Source organism: Petaurus breviceps, unplaced genomic scaffold (genome assembly GCF_028583685.1).
Source record: "Petaurus breviceps papuanus isolate PSGF00001 unplaced genomic scaffold, PetGlider_PUasm1.0 90925, whole genome shotgun sequence".
In the NCBI taxonomy this organism is placed as follows: Eukaryota; Metazoa; Chordata; class Mammalia; order Diprotodontia; family Petauridae; genus Petaurus; species Petaurus breviceps.
The window spans coordinates 8317132-8342922 of NW_027187380.1; the positions used below are offsets into that span (position 1 = coordinate 8317132).

At 35.4% G+C, this 25791-nt stretch overlaps 1 protein-coding gene across 4 annotated transcripts in view; it reads left to right on the top strand.

The window, feature by feature from the left end:
- The window catches only part of TLK2 (tousled like kinase 2), a 188758-nt gene that overhangs the window by 125606 nt on the left and 37361 nt on the right, over nt 1-25791 (top strand). For all 4 annotated transcript variants that reach the window (XM_069076230.1, XM_069076229.1, XM_069076232.1 and 1 more), the window contains 4 exons: nt 12790-12942; nt 22427-22493; nt 23332-23429; nt 24754-24835. In XM_069076230.1, coding sequence (XP_068932331.1) covers nt 12790-12942; nt 22427-22493; nt 23332-23429; nt 24754-24835 — 400 coding nt within the window. The remainder of the gene's footprint in view (nt 1-12789; nt 12943-22426; nt 22494-23331; nt 23430-24753; nt 24836-25791) is intronic.

Below are 25791 nucleotides of genomic sequence, written 5' to 3' on the forward strand. Positions count from 1 at the left end.
CCTTCCTTCCTTCCTTCCTTCCTTCCTTCCTTCCTTCCTTCCTTCCTCCCTCCCTCCCTCCCTCCCTCCCTCCCTCAAAAAGATTTGTCTAGGTTTGAAAAGAATATAATATGATCCTCAGCAATTACAGTTTTACTCTATTTCTCGTGTGCTCTATATCAAACAATAACTGGGATAGTGGACATCCTTTATTCCACCAAGAAGGCTTCTAGTGTATCCTCACTTCATATGATGCAATGTACATGCTGTTAAATATTGGTATTTGTTATTTCTGGATACTTGGAGCAAAATGTAATTTTCCTGCTTATGTCTTTTAGCTATGTCAATTTTTACTGTTGTTTGTACTCATATCTTTGTAATCCCTTGCTTTTACTGTATTTGCTTGAAAAATAATAAATCCAACTCAAATTCTTTATTTTAACCAGTGTAAATCTTTATTTTTTAAGGACTTTTTTTTCTAAATAATATAGTGTTGGATTCTTCTTTCTAACCTATTCTATCTACCCTTCTCCATTTTGTGAGTGAATTCATTTCATTCACATTTACAGCTAGGATTGATAATTGTTTTCTCTTTGCCGTTTATTGTTCATTTTTGTTTCAGTTGTGTGTGGCTGTTTGTGACCTAATTGGGTTTTCTTGGCAAAGATGCTAGAATGGTTTGCCATTTCCTTCTCCAGCTCACTTTATAGATGCGGAAACTGCGATAGGATTAAGTGACTTTCCCATGGTCACACAGCTAGTTTCTAAGACCAGATTTGAACTCACATAACTAATGGTCCCCCTACACTCTGCAGGCCAGGAGCTGAAGCTGCCATGTGGCGCTGTGACTGGCTGTGCCAGCGTCTCAGCAGCTTCTTGCCCCGGGGGCAAAAGCCACAAACTCCCATTACTGGGTCCCAAAGTCCAAACTGCACTGACTTCTCACTTTCTGCTTTGCAACTATGTGTTGATAAATCTGGAAATGGCCACAGCTGCTGCTGATCTGGAGTCCCTCTGGCCAGTGGCTGGTCAGGCCTGCCATGGGGCTAAAGCCTTGGTGTGGGGCTGAGCTTGGCTCCCAGAGCACTGCTGCTGGCCTATTCCTGCCGGCCTGCTGGGCTGTCCTCAAGAGGAGGTTAGCTTCTCTGTGTCATTTTGTGGATTCTGCAGCTCCAAAGTTTGTTTAGAGTCCCCTTTTTACATGGATTGGGGAAGGTGGAAGCCGGAGCAGCAGGGAGGTCTTGCTTCTACTCTGCCATCTTGACTCCACACCCCCCGTCCCTGCATAGTTTCTTTAAGTGGAGTAATTACATTCATGTATTGCACTTTATTTAGCTATTCCCTACTTAATGAGCATTTACTTTTATTATAGTTCTTTGTACATTTTTTTGATGTCTGTGAAGCCATCTTGTCCTTGATATATTTAGGCTATATGTCTAGCTATGTAATCTCTGGGTTAAAAGGTTTGGATATTTCAACCACCTTGTGTGTCTCCTTCCTCACTGCTTATTTGAATCAGTTCCAGAAATGCCAGCTAAAGGAAAAGTTAAGAGAAATACATTAAGCGTTTAAAGGTAGCCATAGTGGAGACAAAGCCATCTGTTTGTTGGTGACATTATGATTTATTTACAAAATCCTAAGGAATCAACAAAGAAGCTAATGAAGATCATAAATAGCTTTGACAAAGTTACAGGCTACAAAACAAGTTCTCAAAAATCAATAGCATCTCATATTAAAAGGAAAATCCAAGAGCCAGCTATTGGAAGGCAGATTCCAATTAAAGTTACTACAAAATGCTTAAATTATTTGGGACTCTGTCAGCCAAACCATACTCAATACTTATAGAAATTAAATTGCAAAATGCTTTGTAAAGAAATAAGAACAACTTAAATAGTTGCAGAAATAGTTAATGCTTATTGTTGGTCTGTATCAGTATAATAAAAATGACGATGCAAAGTTAATTTTAATGCCATACCAAACAACCAGAGAGTTATTTTATAGAGCCATATACAATAATAAAATTTATTTGGAGCATAAAAAAAGCCCTATGATATCAAAGAGAAATAATGAAAAGAGTAGAAATGGGAAGGGAATAGCATTTTTAGACTCCGGACTTTACCTCAGTAATTATCAAAACCATTTGGCATTGGTTAGTAAATACAAAATCATATTATCAATGATTCAGACTAGACAAGGGATAATCCAAACTAATGAACTCAACCTGAAAACATAAATGACTTAGGAAATCACTGTGTTTCACTTTGATAAGAATTGTTGGGAAAACTGGAAAGCAGATCCACCATCAGTCTCTTTGCCAACATTTGGTTTGGGCTTTTCAGGGATTTAGGAAAGGATAGAGTCATTTTTAGGGTTGGGATTGTGTAAGGGAAGGAAACAGAGAAAGAGCTAAGGACAAAGCCTAAATGGAGCCCCAAGGAAACTGAGCCCTCAGCCAGGAATTCTGTGGGAGGTAGGACTTAGCCACAACTTACTGAACCAAGCGAGGTCAGTCTATACCATTCAAAAGTTTGAGGTGAAGGAGAGTCTGCCTCAAGAATATAATCCTTATCCAGAAACAGACTGGACTAGACAGAAGAAAAGGACAAACTTGGTGAGGAAATACTGGACTGACTTGTCCAAAGGCTAAATCCAGAATAAGGGGAAAATCCAAGTAGAGCTTTAGAGAAGAGATTTACTTGGGCAAAAAGTACCACAACAATACCTAGAAGAACAAGAGCTATAACATATACTTCTAAATGAAATTAGAACTAAGATCAAAAGACTGGAAAAGGAGAGGTAGCAGCTTATATCAGAATGTGATAGAGGTTTACCCAAGAATTGGACTCCCTCAAAATTATAATGGGCCTGTCAGAAAGCAGTGACTCCATGAGGTGAAAAAAATATTAAAATAAAATCAAAAGGATGAAAAAAAAAAGCAGAAGAAAATGCAAGATTTATAATGGTAGTTTTTTTTTTTAACTGACCTGGAAAAGTGATCCAAGAGTCATCTTCCTACCTGAAAATGATGAGCAAAAACAAGCCTTTATATCATACTTCAGAGAAAACTGCCAAGACAGATCTATTAGAACTAGTAGGCACAGTGAAAATAGAAAGAATCCACTAGTCATTTCCTGAAAGAAACCCAAAATGGGAACTCCCAGGAATATCTTGGCCAAAATTGATGCTTTCAGGTCAAAGAGAACTTCAAGTAGCCAGCCAGAAAAAAGAAATAACATGTAAAAAAATGAATATCATGGTCACTCAGAATTTTAACTCTATCACTGTAAAGGAATAGATAGCCTGGGATATGATATTATAAGAGACAATAAAAGCTTGTAACTAAAATAGAAATTACCTTCCAAAAGTTTTAATAGAATAGAGGACTTTTCATGCATTTCTGATAGAAAAAGACCAGAGCAGCATAGAAATTTTGAAACACAAATAGAGAATTCAGGGGAAAATGGAACATTGGAGAAGCTAATCAAATAGACTAAAAAAAGCAAAACTTCCCTTAAATGTCTTCCAGGATTATAAAGGAGTGAAATACTGTTTACAGGGTACTAGACAAGGTTTTGTTCTGTTTTGAGGATCTTAATAGAAGAAAGAAAAGGAAATATATTAGGGAAGAAATCAAGAGCAAGTGGAAGAATATTTCTTCCTCACATAATTAGTGGTGCACTAGGTAGAAAATTGAGAAACATGTTGGTGTGGGGAGGGGTAGTGAGAAGAAAAGTACCATGTGAACCTCTTCTAAACTGCGGAAAGTTCAACAGTTTGGTCTATACCAAAAATATATAAATATATTAAGCTCATTTGGAAAATAGATGGTGACAGGGAGGGTAAGATTACTGAGGGATTTGTCATAGAAAACACTGTAAGGTCAGAGGATAGAGACCGAAGAGAAAAAAAGAACAAAATCCTGTGATTTTGTAGATCACTTCAGTTATAAATCACTTGTGTTAAGTAGAATCGTCTTTCACCACCCCCTTTTCTGTAAAGATGAGAACAGGAGAAATGGGAGATAAAAGTACATGAAGAAAGATTGGAGGAAAATACACAGTTAACTCTTGTAATTCTGAACATGAATTTGATCAGCCTTATATGTGGAAGACAATTTCAGAATCTAACAACCAACACTGGAAATCAAAGTATTCATGCAGAGATGAGTACACTTAAAAAGAAGTGACTAGAATAAACTCTACTAAAATTCAAGTGAACTCTAGAGAATGGTGGTAGCTATCATGGTCTCAGTTTGCTTCCTGTTCAAGACTTTTTCAGATTTCTTGATCAGAAATTACCTGAAAAATTTTTTAGGAAAGTTAGAAATAATAACTAAATAGGAACAGAAAGGGTGTGTGTTCTTCACTTGTACATTTAGCATCATAACAAAAATTGACCATAGATTAGGGCATAAAAGCCCCACTAAAATGCAGAAAAGGAGAAATATTCAATATATTCTTGATTGATACAATAAAAGTTTATATAATAAAGTGAATTGCAGAAAAATTAATTGGAGACTATATACTTTATTCCTAAGGAATTGGTGGGTCAAAGACTGAATATTAGAAGCAATAGTTTTTTGGTTTTTTTTTTTTTGTTTTTTTTTTTTTTTAGAAAATTGCAAAAGTGAGACATAGCATACCAAAACTTTTCAGATTTAGGGGGAAATATGCGTCTCTAAGCATTCTTATCAACTGAAGAGAAAAATAAAATATCAATAAATTGGGTATAAAACCAAAAAAAACTGAAAAAGCAACAAATAAACTAATAAAATAGCAAAATAAAAGAAAGCCAACTAAACATTAAATTAGAAATTTTGAAAATCAAAAATTAACAAAATTAAAAGCAAAAACTACTTGAGTTAATAAAATAGAATGAGATTTTGATTTAATAAAATTGAATAGTACCGTGTTTCCCCGATAATAAGACCTATCCCGAAAATAAGCCCTCCCCTTACTGTGTAAGATTCCTCCCCCGAAAATAAGCCCTCCCCCGAAAATAAGCCCTATTGAGATTGTTACCGTAGTGAAGGTGATCCCCTGCGCTACACCCTCACAGCTCCGATCTCGGAGCTGTGATGGGTCCCCCCCCCCCCCATGAAATGCACGCCGTGCTCCGAGCTGCATCCAATCAGAGCTGCAGCAGTGAGCGCGTCATCCTGTTTTTCCCCAGTGATTTGCTTATTGAATAAAGGTACATTTTTTGTTCACATTTACCAGTTTATTAAAATTGCTGTCAATGTTCATTAAAATAAGCCCTCTGGTGTTTTTCTGTCCAAAAAAATTAATAAGACAGTGTCTTATTATCAGGGAAACACGGTATAATAGAGAAGAAAACCATCTTTAAAATATCAAAAAAGGAAAATTCACATCAGTTGTGAAGACAAAGGAAACAGAATAGTTATTTTACCCAAATATGCCAATAAAATGGGTTACTTAGATTAAATAGATGATTATTTACTAAAATATAAAATACCACAATTAAAGAACAAGAAGTTGATTGCTTTAATAAACTTTTTTATCAGAAAAGGACAGGCCATAAGTAATATTAATAATTATTATTGTTGAGTCCTTTCTGTTGTGTCTGACTTCATGACCCTATTTGGGGTTTTCTTGGCAAAGACACTGGAGTAGTTTGCCATTTCTTTCTCCAGCTCCTTTTACAGATGAGGAAACCAAGGCAAACAAGGTTAAGTGACTTGCCCAGGATAATGCAGCTAGTTAAGTGTCTGAGTCCAGATTTGTAACTCTGGAAGATGTCTTCTTTTTTTTTTTTTTTTTTTTTTTTGTCTTTTTGGAGTGGGGAAGGCAGGGTAATTGGGCTTAAGTGACTTGCCCAAGGTCACACAGTAAGTGTTAAGTGTCTGAGCCAGGATTTGAACTCAGGCCTCCTGACTCCAGGGCTAGTGCTCTATTCGCTGTGCCACCTAGCAGCCCCTGATGAGTCTTCTTGAATTCAGACCCAGTGCTCTATCCACTGACCCACCTAACTGCCCATTGATAATAATAATAGGTAACCTTTATATAGTGCTAGGTTTGCAAGGCATTTACATGTGTGTAAAATGTAGTGAGAATGTTATTCTTCTTTGAACTTTTGTAAAAGATTAAACCAGAATTAGTTGGATTTGCAAATTAATGTTATGAAACCTTCAAAGAACATTGGATTACATACAGTATTTATATTAACTCTGGTAAAAATAGAAGTTATTTTTCTAAACTCATTATATAGTCTCCTCCTTGTTCCTATACCAATGAGAGACAAATTAGTAAAAACAAAACTCTAAACTAATGTATCATTAATACATAACTAACAGTTATTGAATAAGAACATATTAAAATACTGTGAAAAAGGTACAAGATATGTTAAAAATAGTATTACTATATCAAATAGGGTTTACAGTAGGAATATAAAATTGATTCACTCTACAGAAACTAAATATAACATTATTAATAACGAAAGCCACATGGTTATATCCTTAGATGTTTTAGAAGATCTTTTCTCAATACAGTTTTCCTGTTTAAAAATGCTAAAAAAAAAAAAGCATTGGAATAAATGAAATTTTCCCTTATTTGGTAAATTATAGCTATCAAAATTAAAAAAAATAATGTTACATTTGATGGAGAAAGTCTACATGCATTTCCTATTACATCAAGGGTAAAAAAAAAAAGCATGCCTTTCATAGCCATTATTATTTGATGTAGTGCTAGAAAGACTAGCTATAGCCAAAAAAAGAGAAAAAAATGGACACCATGAGCATGTTTATTGAGGGGAGAAAAGCTATTGTTTTTTTGCCTATGAGGTGATGGTCAATCTGAAGAATCCTAAAGAGTCAGCTGCAATTAATTGAAAAAGCTAATTTTAGCACTTTACAGGAGATAAAATAAACCTACAGATATAATTTGTTTTGCATGTTACTAACAAAACTCAGCAGGAAGAGAATGAGAAATTACATTCAAAATATCTAATGTATAAAATACTGGGTTTTCTACTTAACATTCTATCTATTCTGTGAGTAGAACTACAAAACATTCTTTATTGAAGACAGAACTCATTAACTGGAGAAGTATTAATTATTCATGGTTAAACTTTGCCAATGAAACATGACACTACTACTTAATTTTCTTAGTGTCATACCATTCATATTACCAAAAGATTACTTTTTCAAGCTAGAAAAAAATAACAGAATTTATCCAAAGGGAAATAATAAAAAACATAAACAAAAACGGGAAGCATGGAAGACCTAGCAATACCAGAACACAGACTATACTACTGAGCATTTTTTCTCCAACTTTAGTTTCTGGATTCCAGCTTTGTCAAGGAGTTCTTTCCATACTCTTTTTTTTTTTTTAATTTTTTGCTTTTTTGGGGGGGGAGGGCAATTGGGGTTAAGCGACTTGCCTAAAGTCACAGGGCTAGTTTTTGTGTTAAGTGTTTGAGGCTGGATTTGAACTCATCTCCTTCTGACTCCAAGGCCTTCACTATGCCACCTAGCCACCCTACCTTCCATATTCTTAAACAGGTTGATCAGGTCATGTTTAATTCTGTTTCCACTATAGTCTGAGTACAATTGTCCTTCCTGTTCTAAATAAGTGGCTGTCCTAAAAAGAGAATTGACCATTTCCATTGCTGTAGTCCAAACAGGTAACCAGATGTAATCACTTGAATTAGTAGCAAGCATCCTGCAAGAATCATGATTTTTTTGTTAGCTCTTTCTCTTGTTCTTACTTCAGCATTGGCTACCTGGACACTTGTCTCCTGCCTGCTATGGTGGGCTTTATTTTGTCTCTGACTCCTGTTGTGTCTCTGACAGCCTAGTTGTGTCTACAGCCCTACAAGGGCTGTAGGTCCTTTTTTTAATTGTCTCCACTCAGAACATTCAAAGGCTTATGTCAGTCTTGTGGAATCCTAGAACTAATGAAGATACTTGGTACCATTTTACCTAGTGATTTGTTTTTTTAAATTACTGTGACTTCCTGTGCATTTTTAGAACTTTATTAGAATGTTTATGGGATATCTGGGCTTTTTGGAGTCAAATCAGTCTGTTAATGAACAACTACTTAATAAGTGCCTACTGTGTGCCAGGCACTGTCCTAAGTAGTGGAGGTTCGAAGAAAAGCAAAAACATGGTCTGTACCCTCCAGGAACTCACATTCTAATGGGGGAGATAATATGCAAATGACTATATACATGTAAGATATAGACAAGATAAATTGGAGGTAATCTCAGTAGGCAGTCACTGAAGTTAAGAGGAACTGGGAAAGATTTCCTGCAGAAGATAGATTTGACCTAAATCGTTAAGGAAACCAGGAAGAGGAAGAAAAGCAGCCAGTAAAAAGGTATTGATTTGGGAGTTGTTGTGTCCTGATGTTAGGAACAGCAAGCAAGTAGGCCAGCATTACTAGGTTGTAGAGTACGTGGAGGGGAATATACTGTAAGGAGATTGGAAAGGTAGGAAAGGCCTAGGTTGTGAAGAGACTTAAAAGTTGAAAGATTTTATATTTTATCCTGGAGGTAATAGCCACTGGTTTTGATTGAGTAGGAGAGAGTGACATGGTCAGACCTGTATTGACCATGATCATTTTGACAGCTGAATGGAAGGGAGACTAGAATAGGAAGAAACTTGAAGTAGGGAGACAAACCAGCAGGGTATTGTAATAGTCCAGGTATGAAGGGATGAAAGCCTGACCCAGGGTAGTGGTTGTGTGAGTGGATGAAAGTTGATGTATTTGAGAGATGTTATAAAGGTAGGAACTACATGACTTGGCATTATATTGGATATATTAACCTGAGGAATGAGGAGTTGAGAATGGGTAATGGGAGGGATTGTAGTACCCTTCAAAAATAATAGAGAAGTTAGAAAAGGGGGAGGATTTGGTTTAATGAATTCTGTTTTGGACAAATTGAATTTGAGATGATTGTTATAACCACTTTGAGATGTCCAAAGGGAAATTTGTGATGCAAAACTACAACCCAGAAGAGAGATTATGAATAGATAGAATAGATCTGGGAGGTATTTGTATAAGAAGAATAAATGAATCACTATGAGGTGAGGTGATCACTGAGCAAAATAGTATAGAGAGAAAAGAAAGAGGGCCCATGACTGAGCCTTGGGAGACACCCATGGTTTGTGGATGTCACTTGCATGAAGAACAAGCAAAGGAAGACTTAGAAGGATTAGACAGGAAGGAGGAAAATTGAAAGATAGCAATGTTGTGAAAACTTGGAGAGAAAAGTACTCAGAAGAGATTGAATGACACTGTCTGTCAGTGGTTCTTCAAGGTAAAGAAGGATAAAAATTCAGAAAAAGGCCGTTAGGATTGGCGTTTAAGAGGTCATTAGTGATACTAGATGGAGCAGTTTCAGTTCAATGAGACTGGAAACCAGATTGTAATGAGTTTAGAATCAATTGAGAGGAGATGACTTTTTCTCAATCCTCATTCTCTTTGATCCTTCTGTAGCCTTTGACTATATCGATCATTCATACTCTCTTCTTTCTTGGTTTTCAAGTCACCACTTTTTCTTGATTTCTCTCCTACCTGTCCAACCATTCTTTCCCAATCTCTTCTGCTATGTCTTCATCCAGATCATGTCCTCTCGCTGTAGGTGTCTTACGGAATTCTGTCCTGGACTCTTTTTTTTCTTCCTATATTACTTCACTTGGTGATCTCATTAGCTCCTGTGGCTGTAATTATTATTTCTATGCTGACGATTTTCAAATCTACCTATCCTGTCCTTAAATTTTCTGACCTTCAATCTTGAATCTCCAGCTGCCATTCAGACCTCTCAAACTGGATGTCCAGTAGACATCTTTAACTAAGCAGGTACAAAACAGAATCCATTATCTTTCCCCACTAAGCTCTCCCCACTTCTAACTTCCCTGTTATTATAGAGGGCAACATCTTCCTAGTCTCTCATGCTCACAACCTAGGAGTTATCTTGAACACCTCACTATTTCTCATCCTCCATATCCCATCTCTTGCCAAAGTCTATCCATTTCATCTTTGCAGCTCTCTCCACCACACCCTTGTCTTTCCTCTAATACTACTACCACTTTGGACATTATCATCTCACTTCTGGACTATTGGAACAACCTACTTTGTAAGTCTGTCTGCCTTAAGTCTCTTGCCAATGCAGTCCATCTTCCATTCAGCCACTAAAGTATTTTTTTAAAGCATAGGCCTGACCATGTCAACCCCTGTTCAGTAAACTCTAGTGGCTCCCTATTATTGCCTCCAGATTAAAATACAAAATCCTGAGTTTAGCATTCAAAACCCTTTATAACTCCACTCCTACTCACTGTACACTACATGCTCTCTCTTGTCCAGTGACATTTGTCTCCTTGCTATTCCACAAACAAGATGCTCTTATCTTTCAGCTCAGGGCATTTTCTCTGACTCCCCTCCATACCTGGAATGTTCTCCCTCCTTTTTTCCACCTGTGGACTTCCCTTTGCTTACTTTAAGTTCCAACTAAAGGTGGAAAGTTCTCATCTTCTATAAAGGTTTGTACAAACTGTGGCCTGCCAAAGATTTCAGGTGGCCCACGAAAAATGTAGAGAAAAATACCCTCTGCATTTTTCATGGACCACCCAAAATCGTTTGGCATGCCTTTTCTATCTTCTCTTAATTTTAGTGCTTCTTTCTTTTAATTTTTTCCTGCTTATTCTGTATATAGCTTGTTTGTACACATTTGCTTGTTATCTTATGAGCTCTTTGAGAACAGGGACTATCTTTTGCTTCGTTTTGTACCCCTAGCTCTTGGCACTTTGCCTGGCATGTAGAAAGCTCTTAATAAGTATTTGTTGACTGAATGACTGACAAGAGAGGAAGTAGAGGCACCAATTTTAGATGCCTTTCTCAAGAAGTTTAGCTGAGGGGCAACTAGGCGGCTCAGTGAATAGAGCATCAGCTCTGGAGTCAGGAAGACCTGAATTCAAATCCGGCCTCAGGCACTTAACACACACACACAAAAAACCAACAGTGTGACCTTGGGCAAGTCACTTAATCCCAATTGCCCTGCCTTCTTCCCCCCCCCCCCCCTCAAAAAAAAAAAAAGTTTAGCTGAGAAGAGGAAGAAGAGATAGCATGATAGCTAGCAGGTGAGATTAATTGTTTTGTTGTGTTTTTTTTTAGGATGAAAGCTATTGGAGTGCTTATAATCAGCCAGTAGATAGGGAGAAACAAAAGATTTAAGGAGTATAAAAGAGGGAGAAATGTATTGTAGCAAGGGTGAAAGCAAAGTTTAGTATTGAGGAATTTGCCTTGGCAAGAAGTTACCTCTTAATGAGGGCCAGGGATGACAGAAGAGATAATGAGGAAAGATGTCTGAATGATGACATAAAGAAGAAAGAAGAGGGAGCTCTTGTTCAATGACCTCAGTTATTTTTGGTGAAATATGACAAGAGTCCTCAACTGATAGGCCAGGGAGAAGGAGGCTTTGGGATACTTGAGCAGAAATGAAAAGATTTGGGATATCCATTGTGATGAGTGGGAAATGTCAATTCAAGACATGTAAAAGGATTATCTTGCTACAGTGAGAGCCTTGTTAAGATTATGTAAATTTAGGGCAGCTAGGTGGTGCAGTGAGTAAGAGCACAGGCCCCAGAGTCAGGAAGTTCCTGCCTCAGACACTTAACACCCACCCAAAAAATAACTAGCTGTGTAACCTTGGGCAAGTTACTTAGCCCCAATTGCCCTCCAAAAAAAAAAGATTATGTAAACTTGTAGTGTACCCAGTTACCATTGAACTTCATCCTGCTCTGTTCAGCAGTATATAAATAGGGTTGTGAAGGTGGTGGATTCTAGGAGTAATCCAAGGTTTGAGTTTGTTAAGATATGATTGATGATGGAGTTTGAGTATAAAGGATAGTGTAGAGTTGAACTCATTCACCAAGACAGGGTAGGGAAGGGAAGAGAATATAGCTGCTTGTGGAGTGATGGGTAACCTAAAGAACTGAAGGATGGAGAAATTAGGGGTCACAGTGGAGGATAAAGAACAGTGTTAAACATGTAAGGCACAGGTAAAGGTGTAATGATAAGACAGTTATGATTACAGACAATTTTTCTTTTCCATAAATTCACATTACACAAATTTGGCTTTACATAAAGAATTCTGAATGAAACTCACACTCTAAAATGTCACATATGTTAAATTTACTGTACAGTGACATGTTAGTGATTTTTATTTGTACCATTCTCTTACATGGTTGTTAATGGCTTATGAATATTCTTTTGAGAACTGTTTGTTCATATTCTTTGATCACTTTGTAATCAGTCAATGGTTTTTGTTAAAAATGTTCATTTCTAAACAGACTCTGTCTCCTAGATTTGACAATTACTTAAAGTAATGAAAAAAAAGTTTTTTTTATCTTATTACAAAGTATTTAGAACCTCGTAATTATCTTGCCATTCAAATGAGTCATTTCAAATAATTGGTAAATTTTGATAAATAGAACAGAGTATGTATGTTTTAGAAATAGGGCTTAATCCAAATATACTCTATGGTAAAATGCTGCCTCTCAATGGGATCATTACCTCCTTAAATATATGCTTCCTAGAATTAATTTCTTTCTTTGGATGTCATAAACTCAGTCTAATTTGCTCTTTTAAATGCGTTAAATTGTTGTTTTCACTATATTTCAACTAAAGGATTTTCTGCTGTAAGTCACTGAAGTTTTTGAAAAGATGTTAAGCATCATATCTGTATTTTATTTACAGGGTATGACTTTTCCCCCCTAAAATCTAGAAGTAGTATGATTTCTGGTTCATAGATTTATTAGTGAAACTTAAACATTTTTATTTCTATCTCCAGGCAACAGGAAAGGATAAACTCACAGAGGGAAGAGATAGAGAGACAAAGAAAAATGTTAGCAAAACGAAAACCTCCTGCAATGGGACAGACCCCTCCAGCAAATAATGAGCAAAAACAACGCAAAAGCAAGACCAATGGAGCTGAAAATGAAACGTATGTTGAATGTTTATGAATTGTGTGCCTTTAGAGCTAAAATAGCTACTTTAATTCATAATGTCTTTGGGGAAATTTTATAAATGATGAAACTTCATTACTAGAGCATTTGAAAATTAGAATTAGAATAGAAACCTTCTTTTCTTCTTGATTGTCTGAACTCATGCAAAAATTAACTTTCATCATCTCCTATCTCTGTGCCTTTGCATGGGACATCCACTATCCCCAATTGCCTCCTAACTTCTGACTCCCAAAATTTCCCCTTCAGAATGCAATTTATGTTCCACCTCCTACATGATGACTTTCCCAGTTCCCCCAGCTGCTAGTGGCCTTATATTTAAGCACCTTGTTTACATTTTGTTTCCTTCCTGTAGAATATAAAATTCTCAAGAGTAGGGACTGTTTCACTCTTTAAAAATCTCTGTTGCCTTGAATAATAACTGGTACACAGTAGACTCAATGAAAGCTTGTTTGTTTGATTATGCTACATCATTTTAATATTCGCCTCCCATCAGAGTAAAAAGTTTTCATTAACAGTTTCAGATAATTTTCCTAAAGTTGGAATGCTTTGTCCCAGCATTAATTCTCTAAACCAGTTATTATTTTTGTCACTTTAATTTGACTAGTTTTCCCCTTTGTGAATTCTTTTTTGTGATATAGAGCCCACTACCCAGTATTTTATTTTCAGTATTTTAGTTCAGTATTGTTAAATAGTGACTAAAAGAACTGGCTGGCTCAAGAACAGTAAAAGGAACTTAAAGGGATTTCTTTGTCCAGGACATTGATTAGAATTCTGCTCAGATCATCATTATGGGGAAGCAGTTGCCATCTGGACTCCTATGAAATCTAGGAAGGATAGTCTTTTTTGTTTATTTATCTGTCTATCTATCTTTATATCTATCTATCTGTCTATCTATCTATTTGTTTACATTCATTCATTCACTTATTCATTCGTTCATTCATTCATTCATGATAATTTGATATTTTATTTCCCCCCCCCAGTTGCATGTAAAAACACTTCAACATTCTTTCCTCAAAATTTTGAATTCTAAATCCTGCCTCTCTCCCCCCACCCCTAATTACAAAGGCGAGCAATTTGATATAGTTTATATATATGCAGTCATGCAAAACATATTTCCATGGTAGTCAGTTACAAAAGAAAACATAGACTAAAAAAAAGAAAGTAAAGAAGTAAAACAAAAAAGTATGCTTCAGTCACCATTCAGATTCTATTAGTTCTTTTTCTGGAGATGGATAGCATTTTTCATCATTGGATCTTTGTATTGCTTAGATCATTATATTGCTGAGTATTGCTAAGTCATTCACAGCATTCACAGGTTATCGTCTTGTTATTTTGTACAGTGTTCTGATTCTGCTCATTTCAGTTTACATCAGTTTACATAAGTCTTTCCAGGTTTTTCTAGGAGCATCCAGCTCATCATTTCTTATAGCACAATAGTATTCCATCACCACTGTGTACAGCTTGTTCAGCCATTCCTCAGTTGATGAACATCTCCTCAATTTCCAATTCTTTGTCACCACTAAAAGAGCTCCTATAGATTTTTTTGTACATACATATCCTTTTCTTTTTTGCTTTTTATCTCTTTGGGATACAGAGGTAGTAGCTATAGAACTGGGTCAAAGGGTATGCACAGGTTAATAGCTCTTTGGGCATCATTCCAAATTGCTCTCTAGAATGGTTGGATTAGTATACACCTTATCAACAGTACATTAGTGTCCCTATTTTTCCATATCCCCTTGAACATTTGTCATTTTCCTTTTCTATCATATTACCCAATCTGATAGTTGTGAGGTAATACCTCAGAATTTTTTTAAATTTGCATTTCTCTAATTAATAGTGATTCAGAGCATTTTATATGATTTATAAATAACTTTGATTACTTTGTCTGAAAATTGCCTATTCATATAATTTTTCCATTTATCCATTGAAGATTGGCTTTTATTTTTTTAAATTTGACTCAGTTTTCTATATATTTGAAGAAATGAAGTCTTTACCAGAGAAACTTGTACTGTAAAGTTTTTTTCATAGTTATGATTATTAATTGTATGTGTCCCTTCATCCTTTCTTCCCCCCCTCCCCCCAGTTTATCCTACTCTCTCTCCTTTTACCCTGTTCATCCTCAAAAGTATTTTACTTCTCTCTTTTACCTACTTGAATACAGTCTCCTTTCTATCACCACTCCCTTCTCTTTTGTCCTCCTACTTTCCTGTCAGGTAAGATAGATTTCTATACCCAAATGAGTGTGTATGTTATTCTCTCTTCAATGAGAGTAAAGTTCAGGTCCCCTCCCCACTCCTGTCTCCCCCATCTTCCCCTTCACTGTAAAAGCTCTTCTGCATCTCTACTCCCAGTGCATTTCTCTTTCTCATTCCTGAATTTTATTTTTTTAGGTAACTATCCCATCACATTAGACTTAACACTTGTGTCCTTTGTATGTATACTCCTTTTAACTGCCCTAATAATGAGAAAAGTTTTAGGAGTTATAAGTATCATTTTCCTATATAGGAATGCTAACAGTTTAAACCTCATTGAAACCCTTATTATTTCTCTTTGCTGTTTTGTCTTTTTATGCTTCTCTTGAGTCTTCTATTTGAAAGTCAGATTTTCTATTCACTTCTGGTCTTTTCATCAGTAATGCTTGAAAGTTTTTTATTTCATTGAATATCCATTCTTCCCCTGAAGATTATCCTCAGTTTTGCTTGGTAGGGGATTCTTGGTTGCAATCTTAGCTCTTTTGCCCTCCAGAAGATTATATTCCAAGCCTTCTGATCCTTTAATGTAGAAGCTGCTATAAATCTGTGTTATCCTGACTGTGGCTCCATAATATTTGAATTGTTTCTTCCTGGCTACTTGCAATATTTTCACCTTGATCTGGGAGCTCTGGAGTTTGGTTATAATATTCCTGGGAGTTTTTATTTTGGGATCTCTTTCAGGAGTCATCAGTAAATTCTTTCAGTTTCTGTTTTACTCTCTGGTTCTTGAATATCAGGGCAGTTTTCCTTGATGATTTCTTGAAAGATGATGTCTAAGCCCTTTCTTTGATAAGGCTTTAAGATAGGTCAATAATTTTTACATTAACTCTCCAGGATCTGTTTTTCATTTTAGTTGTTTTTCCCACAAGATATTTAACATTTTCTTCTATTTTTTCATTAAAAAAATTTTTTTGTTTAGTTGTTTCTTGATGTCTCATAAAGTCATTAATTTCCACTTGTCTGATTCTGACTTTTAAAGAGTTATTTTCTTCAGTGAGCTTTTGTACCTCCTTTTCCATTTGGCCAACTTTGCTTTTTAAGGAGTTCTTTTCTTCAGTGAATTTTAGTACCTTTCATTTGTTCACCTTCTCAGTGGATTTTTGTACCTCTTTTACCCTTTGGCGTGTTCAATTTTTAAAGGAGTTATTTTCTTCACTAATTTTTTTGTGCCTCCTTTACCAAACTATTGGCTCTTTTTGCATGAATTTCTTTCATCACTCTCATTTCTCTTCCTAAATTTTCCTCTACTTCCAACAGAATTTCCACTATAAGTCATTGTTATCCTTTCCTTGTTTTCATACCTGTGGCAGAGAAAGCCTCATTCAGTTTTCAGTTTTGCCCCTTTACCAGCATAAACTTCATTATAATTGTGTATCCTATTAGCTTGGTTGAAAATATTTTTGTTTTTTGTAGAGTCTCAAGTTACTTTTTTTGAATTTTAAATTATCATTTATTTTTCTCTCCCTTTCATCTCCAACCTTTTCCACATTGAATAGAGCTAAAAAGGAAAGCAAAACCCTTGTAACAAATATGTGTAGTCAAGCAAAAGAAATTCCCATATTAACCATGCCCAGAATTGTGACTCATTCTGTAATATTAGTTCACCACACCTCTATTAAGAGGTAGGTAGTATGTTTAATCTTTTGCCCTCTGGAACCATTGTCAGGTGTATTGAATAGAATTCTCAGCTCTTTCAGATTTGCTTTTCTGTATGATATTGTTACTATATAAATAGTTTTCTTAGTTCTGTTCATATAACCCTTTCATCACTTCATATTGGTCTTGGCCATTTTCCCTTAAAACCTTGACATTTTTTTATGGATGCAGTAATAATATTCCATTAGATTCATATGCCACAATTTATTTAGCTTTCTAAGATTGAACCAGGTGTGTATGTTTGCCACATTAATATGACTTTTTTCCCTTGGTGACTTCTCTGTTTTGTGATATAGAACCTTTCCTGGATATTTTATTTTCAGTATTTTAAATTGTTAAATATTGCTTCATAGAACTTAATGGCTCAAGACTAGTACAAGAAACATAAAATTATTTTCCTTGTTCTAGGACTTTAATTGGAATTCAGCTCATGCCACCATTGTGAGGAATTGTGTTTGTTTCCAGTTTACAGAAAGAGCTGCTTTTAATGTGTGTGTGTGTGTGTGTGTGTGTGTGTGTATTTACATATAAATCTTTTTCCTTTTTTAAAATTTCTTTGGGGGTGTAGACCTAGTACTCATAGTATCTCTAGGTTAAAAGATATCTACAACTGACCAAATTGCTTTCAAGAGTGACTGGACCAATACACAGCTTCACCAACAGTGTATTAGTGTTTTCTTTTTTTCCCCTGAAGCCCCAGTTGACATTTTTTTTTTTGTCATCTTTGTCAATCTGATATGTGTGAGATAGAACTTCATAGTTGATTTAATTTGCATTATCTTTTGGAGATATGTTCTTATTCTTATAAATTTTAATAAATTCCTTATATATCTTAGACATGAGACTTTTATCAAGAGAAACTTGCTATAAAAACTTTTCCCCAGTTACCTAATTTACCTAATTCCTTTGTAACTTTGACTATATTGATTTTGTTTGTGCAAATTGTTTTTTAAAATGTATATAATCAGGGCAGCTAGGTGGTGCAGTGAATAGAGCACAAACCCTGGAATCAGGAGGACCAGATTTCAAATCTGGCCTGAGATACTTGACACTTAAAAACTGTATGGCTTGGGCAAGTCACTTAACCCCAATTGCCTTGCCTTGCCTCCTCCAAAAAAAAAAAATTAAAAATGCATATAATCAAAATTACCCACTTTATTTTCTGTAATTCTTTCTATGCCTTGTTTGGTCATGATCAAAAAATCTTTCCTATTTATAGATTTGATAGGGATTTCTTTTTTTGTCCTGATTGTTTGTGATGTTTCCCTTTATCTGATTCATATATCTATTTGATGCTTATGTTGTTGTATGATATGATATGTTGTGATCTAAAACTGCCAAACTTCTTTACAGTTTTCTCAGTAGTTTTTGTGAAATAGTGAGTCCTTACCCCCCAGTATTTGTGTCTTTGGGTTTATCCAACACTTTGCATATCTGTCTGTGTCTATCTCTCACACACACATGTGTACACACCAGCACAATAAAGGATGAAGCCCTTTATTTTTTAAAATTATATCATTTTTTTCAACTAGCAACATTTCCCTCCCCCCACCCCATATGGAAAACAAAAGAAAAAAAAAACTCTTTATAAACCAAAACAAATTTCCACATTGACCATATCAAAAAACATATTTGCCTTATTTTGTACTCATAAGTCCTTTACCTCTCTGTCTGGAGATTAGCAGTATGTTTAATCATCAATTCTGGCTTGGTTGGTCTTTATGCTTATAAGAGTTCCTAATTCTTTAGAAGTTGTTTCCCTGTATTGTGTTGTTGTCATTGTACAGATTGTTCTTCCAATTCTCCTTGCCACACTCCCCAGTTTCTCTGAAATCATCCCCTTCATAATTTCTTGTAGGATAATAGTATTCCTTATATACCATAACTTATTCAGCCATTGCTCAATTTATTGGCACCTTTTCAGTTTCCAGTTCCTTGCCATGAAAAATGAACTCTTTAAGTTTCTTAGAGTTTGCTTTGTTTAGGACTAATACTTCTCTTAGCCTGTGTTCCCTCTAATCCCCTCCCCCCCTCTTCTCCCCTTTTCCTCCTGTTTCCCTGTTAAATGAATGTATTTCTCTCTTCAACTCTCTGTGTGTGCTTTTCTTTCCTTTAACCAGAGTGAGGTTCGAGTATCTGCTCTTCCCCTACTCCCTGCTCTCTTCTCCTTGTTTGTATGGCTGTCTACTTGTGTACCTTGATCATGTAAAATAATTTTCTCTAACCCTTCACCTTTTTTCCTCACCTTCTCTTTCCATTATTTTCTTAAAATCATCAAGATATAACAAGGTTGTTCCTGGACTTCCTCTTTGATTCCTGTTGATAATAAATTTCAGAGAGAACACATATATTTTTTTCCCATATTAGGATGTAAGTGGTTAATCCTTGTTTAGTCCCTTTATTTGTTCATGTTTTCTTTTTTATATGAATCTTCAACTTCAGAGTTTCTATATAGCTGTGATCTTTTCCTTAGGAATTCTTGGAAATCCTTTATTTCATTAAAGGTCCATTTTTCCCTCTTGTAGCACTATACTCAGTTTTGTTGGAAGTTATTCTTGATTGTAAGTCTGTATTCTTTGCAATCTGAAATATGATATTCCAAGGTCTTTGCTCTTTTATCATGGTCACTAGCTTCTAAATAGTGTGTGATCCTGACTGTGACTTCATGGTACTTGAATTCTAATTCTTTTTTTTTTTTCTTGGCTGCTGTCAGTACTATTTCTTTGACTTGGAAGCTCTGGATTTTGACTATGATATTCCTGGGAGTTTTCATTTTGGGATTTCTTTCAGGTGGTGACTGGTAGTTTCTGTTTGCACTTTGCCCTCTGGTTCCAAGTTTTTCTATTTAAGATTCCTTAAAATATGATGTCTTGGCTCTTTTTTTGATCATGGCATTCAGATAGGCCAATGATTCTTAAACTATCTCTCCCCCGATCTGTTTTCCATACCGGTGTTTTTTTGCTTTACATGTTCTTCTGTATATAGAAAAATCTTTGACTTTGTTTTAATATTTCTGTTTGTCTCATGGAGTTATTGACTTCTGTTTGTTCCTGAATTTCAGGAAGTTAGTTGCTTGGGTATGATTTGTACCTCTTGTACTGAGCTATTACTTGCTTTTTCTTTTCTTTTTTGCTTTTTTGGAGGGCAGTTGGGGTTAAGTAACTTGTCTAAGGTTACATGGCTAATTTTTTTGTGTGGGTGTTAAGTGTCTGAGGCCAGAACCAAACTCAGGTCCTCCTGACTCCAGGGCCGGTGCTTTACTCACTGTGCCACCTAGCCTCCCCTTGTTACTTGCGTTTTCAATTCTTTCTTCCATAGCTCTCATTTCTTTTGCAATTTTTTCTGTACATGCTCCCATTTCATTTGTACAAACTTAAGTTAAAAAAAAAAACAACCTCTTGTTTTATGGGAATTCTAATTGAATGTGTACCCAAGCTGTAATTTCCCTGAGGTTTTGGACATTTTCTTCTTCAGAGTTTGTATCTTTTAGCTTTCTTGTAATCATTTATTGCTTTTTATAATGAAATTATTTTTATTTTTGCTCATTCTTCCAGCCCATTTCCTAACTTTGTATTTGATTTTAGGGTTGGACCCTGATGCACTTTTGGAGAGAGGATCTTGTTTGGGTTGGTCCTGTTGCTACTTTCTTGGAGCTTTGAGTTTGTTATTCCAGAATCTCAAGAACAGGTTAAGGACCTATAAGTTTTCATTGCTCCTAGAGTGGTTAATCAAGGGCAAAATCCCTTTCTCTCTCCCCAAGCAGGGGTTTGGGTCTGAGCAACAGTGCGGTGTTGCTGGTCTCATCCCCTATCAACCAATTAGAAAACTTGGTTCAGAGTAAAAGTATTGTGGAATCTACTTTTGCTTGGTTATTCCTTGATTGTTTCTGCCCTGGTTATTTCTTTGCAAGCCGAGCTAGATGCTGGAACTAAGATACTGCTCTGCTCCTGGGGATGATCCATTTCTCTTTGTTTCTGAAGTTTCTCCTTTTTTTTTTTTTAAAAAGCAATTGGGGTTAAGTAACTTGCCCAAGGTTACGTGGCCAGTTATTTTGTGTGGGTGTTAAGTTATCTGAGGCCGGAATCAATCCTGGGTCCTCCCGACTCTGGGGCCGGCGCTCTTACTCACTGTGCCACCTAGCCACCCCAGTTTCTCCTTTTTTGCTATCCCATTCTGTCCCAGGCCTCTCTATTTGGGAATGCCATCCCTGGGTACAGGTCCCCTTCTTAGGCTGCCCTTGATATGAGACCTGAAACTTCCTAGTGGGTAACAAAGCTACTAACTTCATTTCCAACCTGGCTTTATTTTGAATTCTTTTGGACTTTGAACTTGTCCAGTCACTGAGCTGGTTCCCTTTTCTCCCTACTACCACTTTTCAGCTTTTTATGTATTGTCTGTCCCTGTTAGATTGTAAGTTCTCCTCAAGGGCAGAGACTTTCTTTTTCACAATATTTGTATTTGTGTCCCCAGTGCTTAACATAATGCCTGACATTATAGGTGCTTAATAAATGTTTAATGACTGACAAGTTGGCACCATTTCCTGAAATGCCATGGGTGTCATGGTGCCTGTGTATGGGGACCTCCTCTTCTTACCTTGGTGCTCAGCCACTCCCTGGGCACTAGAGTGCTCTGAGTGTAGCATGCTCCTGACCTGACCTCATCTCCAAGTCCTAGTATCTGCAGACTTTGCTATCTCTTTATGCTGACCTGGGCTGGATAAATGAATACTGTGTCTTCTACTGTATTTCAACATCAGAGTTTGGTCTGGTGCATTTTCTAGGTTTGTTTGGAGTTTTGTGAAGAGGAGTTCAGCTGTACTGCTTTGTTTCTTTGCTGTGTTGACTCTTCTTCCTGCCCTGTAGTACTTTTGATGGTTTTAGATTGATGAGATTTTATGGGAATGAATAGAGAAATGTTACTGTTGTCTTTTAATTTATTCATTCTTATGATGCGAAATTTTGCCATTTGAGAATATAACTAAAAGGTTAGGTGTGCACCACTTTGATTTTTAGTGTACATGTATATTTCTGAAGCATGGAAAGTGAACTTAATGAGGAATTGGGTTTAACTCAGGTTAGTAGTGGTAGATTGTAATGTTAAGAGACCTTGGCCTTTGTTAATAATCCCTTTAGCGTATTTTATATGTAGTACCAAGGTAGAGAGCAACTCAGGATATTCTAAACTTTTGGAATATTATTGTTCATATTGAAAATTTTTTAGGTTTTTAATTTCTGAAAGTTACATATTTGATATCTTTCCATAGTTTTAACAAAAGTGACCTAAGGACTGATGTTACAGGAATTGTGACTCAAGAAACTTTACTACATAATTTTCATATATGATAAAATTAGACTTTTTACTTGAAAATTGAACCTCTAAATTATAAATTTTCTTTCTTGGGCTATCTGAACTGCATAGTAATTCTTCCTCTGATTATATTTTATTCACAACTGAATATGTTTTGCCATACATATTGCTACATTCATGTAAACAGGCACAGTCTTTTATAATTATAAGCAACCAGCTGGCTTAATTCTTCTCTTTTTTCCCCCAGGTTAACATTAGCTGAATACCATGAACAAGAAGAAATATTCAAACTCAGATTAGGTCATCTTAAAAAGGTAAGGGTTGTCCTGTGCTCTGTGGTCCATTATTAATTTCACAGAACACTAAAGACTATTATTTTAGAAGCTTTAAAAATGCCTTCTCTACTTTTATCTTCTGATGTTTTGATTTTGGTCTTTGAGTTCCCTATCTTCAATCCCATTTGAGAACTAGTCTAAAGTTTAGTGGAGGACTCAGAAAATAAGTGCTAATTTAATGAAAATTCTACCCATTGCCATTAGAGTTCCCTAAGGTAAAAATCAAGTATTCAGAAAAACACATTGGTTTTAAAATTGTGTTAAAATTCTTTCATTGTTTCAAAAAAGTAGAAGCAGTCATAGCCTTTCTTGAGCAAAAAGACTAGGAAATGGATTACCTATAATTCCCTGGCCATAACAGGTTCTGTGTATTCATTCTGCTGATGCCTTGTGAGGGTATTTAGAAAATACTGCTAATTCACCTTTGATATCTAATAACTAGTTGTTCATAGAGTCTTTAAAATAGTTTGTTTATGTTTTCTGCTGTTGTTTATAATGAAAGTCAATTTCTAATTTAATATCTTGGTTCCCAATTTTTTTGCTATTGGATCTTTGATAGAACTGACATCAAATAAGGTGCTAAAGTCTAGCCTCATTGATTGAATTTCTCTCTGTAGTGTATATAAAAATTTCTCAGATTTTTTTCCCTTGAGGTTTAGTCTGGCTCATTAAATAATTATTTTCTTTGTGCTAACCAGATTTTTGTCTTATATGATATAATAAGTGAAATAAATTTCTGTGTTTGCTTTTTTTTAAAGCCTATGAAAACTAAAATACTTACAGTTCTAAGTTATCTTTCCTTTTAATTTCATTTTAGGAGGAAGCGGAAATCCAGGCAGAGCTGGAAAGGCTAGAGAGAGTTAGAAATCTACATATCAGGGAATTAAAAAGGATACATAATGAAGATAATTCACAGTAAGCACTTTTTAGGAACATTTTTACACATGCTGATATTCAGTTGAATTTTTTGAAATGGTGTGACTGTTGTTGGCTTTGACAACTTAATTAAAGAGCTACTAATGTCTAAGAAGTTGTCATATCTACATGTTTATTTGTTGATGAAGAGAGAATCTTTACTAGTAAGCATAGAAAGTTCACTTTCTATGTGATTTAGAAGTAAGTGATCTAGAGAATAACTTGATCATGAAGAGCTTTTCAGACACTTCTTACTCTAGCAAAAAAGACGACTCAACTAGCAATCAGGACACCTTAGTATATGACCATGCTTTGCCCTTAACTTGATTCCCTGGCCTCTGTTTTCCTTATCTGTAAAATGTGGGTATTCAGCTAGGGTCATGGGACCTCAGAGACCATCTAGTCCAATCTCATCATTTTATGGATGAGGAAATTGAGTGCCAAAGAAGTTCATAAGTAGTTAAAGTATTGGAGGTGGGAGTTAGATCTTTTGACTCAAAAGCCAGTGGTACCATGCTGCATTCATAAAATACAAAATCCCTTTTAGCTCAACTTTAAGTTTCTGTAGTTCTATAAACAGTAATAGTGTCATTGAGCACTCAGCACACCAGTATCATTGTTGGCAAATACTTAACTTTCCTTTTAGAGAAATCCAAGGTCTGAAATTGTCAAGGAATGTAGGTATGATAGAATTAAATAGCTTCTACTTAAAATTTGTTCCTTTTTCTCATTTTTTTTCTGATTCTAAACCATGATTTTTATGACAATTACTGGTTCATACATCTCTGCTTTACCAGTGAACCAGATAATTTTTAAATAAGGAAGGCATTTGGGGCAATCCAGTTTCCAAGTGTTTCAAGATAAAAAGTAGTAAGTGGATGCTTTTCTTGTTTTCTATTTGCCAGTGACTTCTTCATATTTTTTAAAGACAGATTATTTTATTGAAAAAAAAAAAAAACCAAGACAGTTTTACTAGCATTCCATGTGTAATGGAGAATAATTTACATTTATATAGTGCTTTGAGGTTTGCAGAGTGCTTTATTTAAAAATTTTAAAATATTATTTCATCAATATCCTTTTTGTCATAGTAATTTCTGGAAAACTTCTTTTAGTCAACTGAAAAGGATTGTATATAGGTATTTGCTAGTCCTTTTAATTATAGTTTGTTTAAAAAATTGAGTTTTGTGCTAAATATTAAGGTGCTTTCAAAAGATACTTAATAGTCACTACCTCTTCTATATTATATTTTTTTTGAGAATTTTGCAAAGCATGGAGACTATGTAGTTCTTGCCCTCAAGAAGTAACAGTCTTTTTGTTTTCATAGATTTAAAGATCATCCAACGCTAAATGACAGATACTTGTTGTTACATCTTTTGGGTAGAGGTGGTTTCAGTGAAGTTTACAAGGTAAGTGTCAGGAACTTGGCCACTGTAAATGATGCCCAAATTAAAATAAATGTCCTGTCTACTTGGAGAATTTTTTTAATAGTGAAATCTGACAGTTAATATAAAGTTTTTGGTACATAAACAGAAACTTCAAGAATGCATCATAGGCAGTCCTGATCTAAAACCCAAGTTCTTTATTTTGACCAAACTTTAATCTTTATGAATCACATTGCTCACTAAACTTTCTATTTAATGTAAATGTCCAGATGTGAAGCAGTTCAACTGGACCACCCTCATCATAGGACCACTGTGCCTATAGATACATTACTAAATACTTGATTTGACTAAAGGTTTGTAATGGATCATTAGCCAAGGACTACTTAAATTTCTTGAGGAATCAAAGCACCTGTGAGCATCACAGACACTATGTCAGATGTTAGTTACTTAATATTGTATTAAAATGATGTTTGACTCCAAAACAGACTGGCTTGCACTGAAAATAGGGAAATTAAAAAAACCCTCAGTCAGATTTTCTTTCCCCTCCAAGTCTTCACTAATAAATCTAGGCCTATAGAAGGAAAGACATTATTAATATTAATAATATAATAATAATTAATAATATTATTAATACAGTATTAATATTTGATCTTACCAAATAATTGTAAAGTTGAAATTAGTTCTTTGTTTTTTTTTCTTCTGCCTTTCAAGATCGTCAAAGCCAAATTTTCAGTGTTTCACAAGTGCTTTCTTACAATTGTAGTTAATTTTTTGTGTGTGATTGTATATATTCCTGATGCCTCATTATATGGAAGGACGTGGCAGATTATGGGAAGCACTCATACTGAAGAGCTCATTGAACCTTAAAATGGTTAACTTTTGATATTTACATTACCAATGTCAAAGTCAACATTTAAGACAACTAAGTGTTGTTTTACTTGGTTTTAAATTGATCTGCAAATGGGCATTTAGTTAGGTAA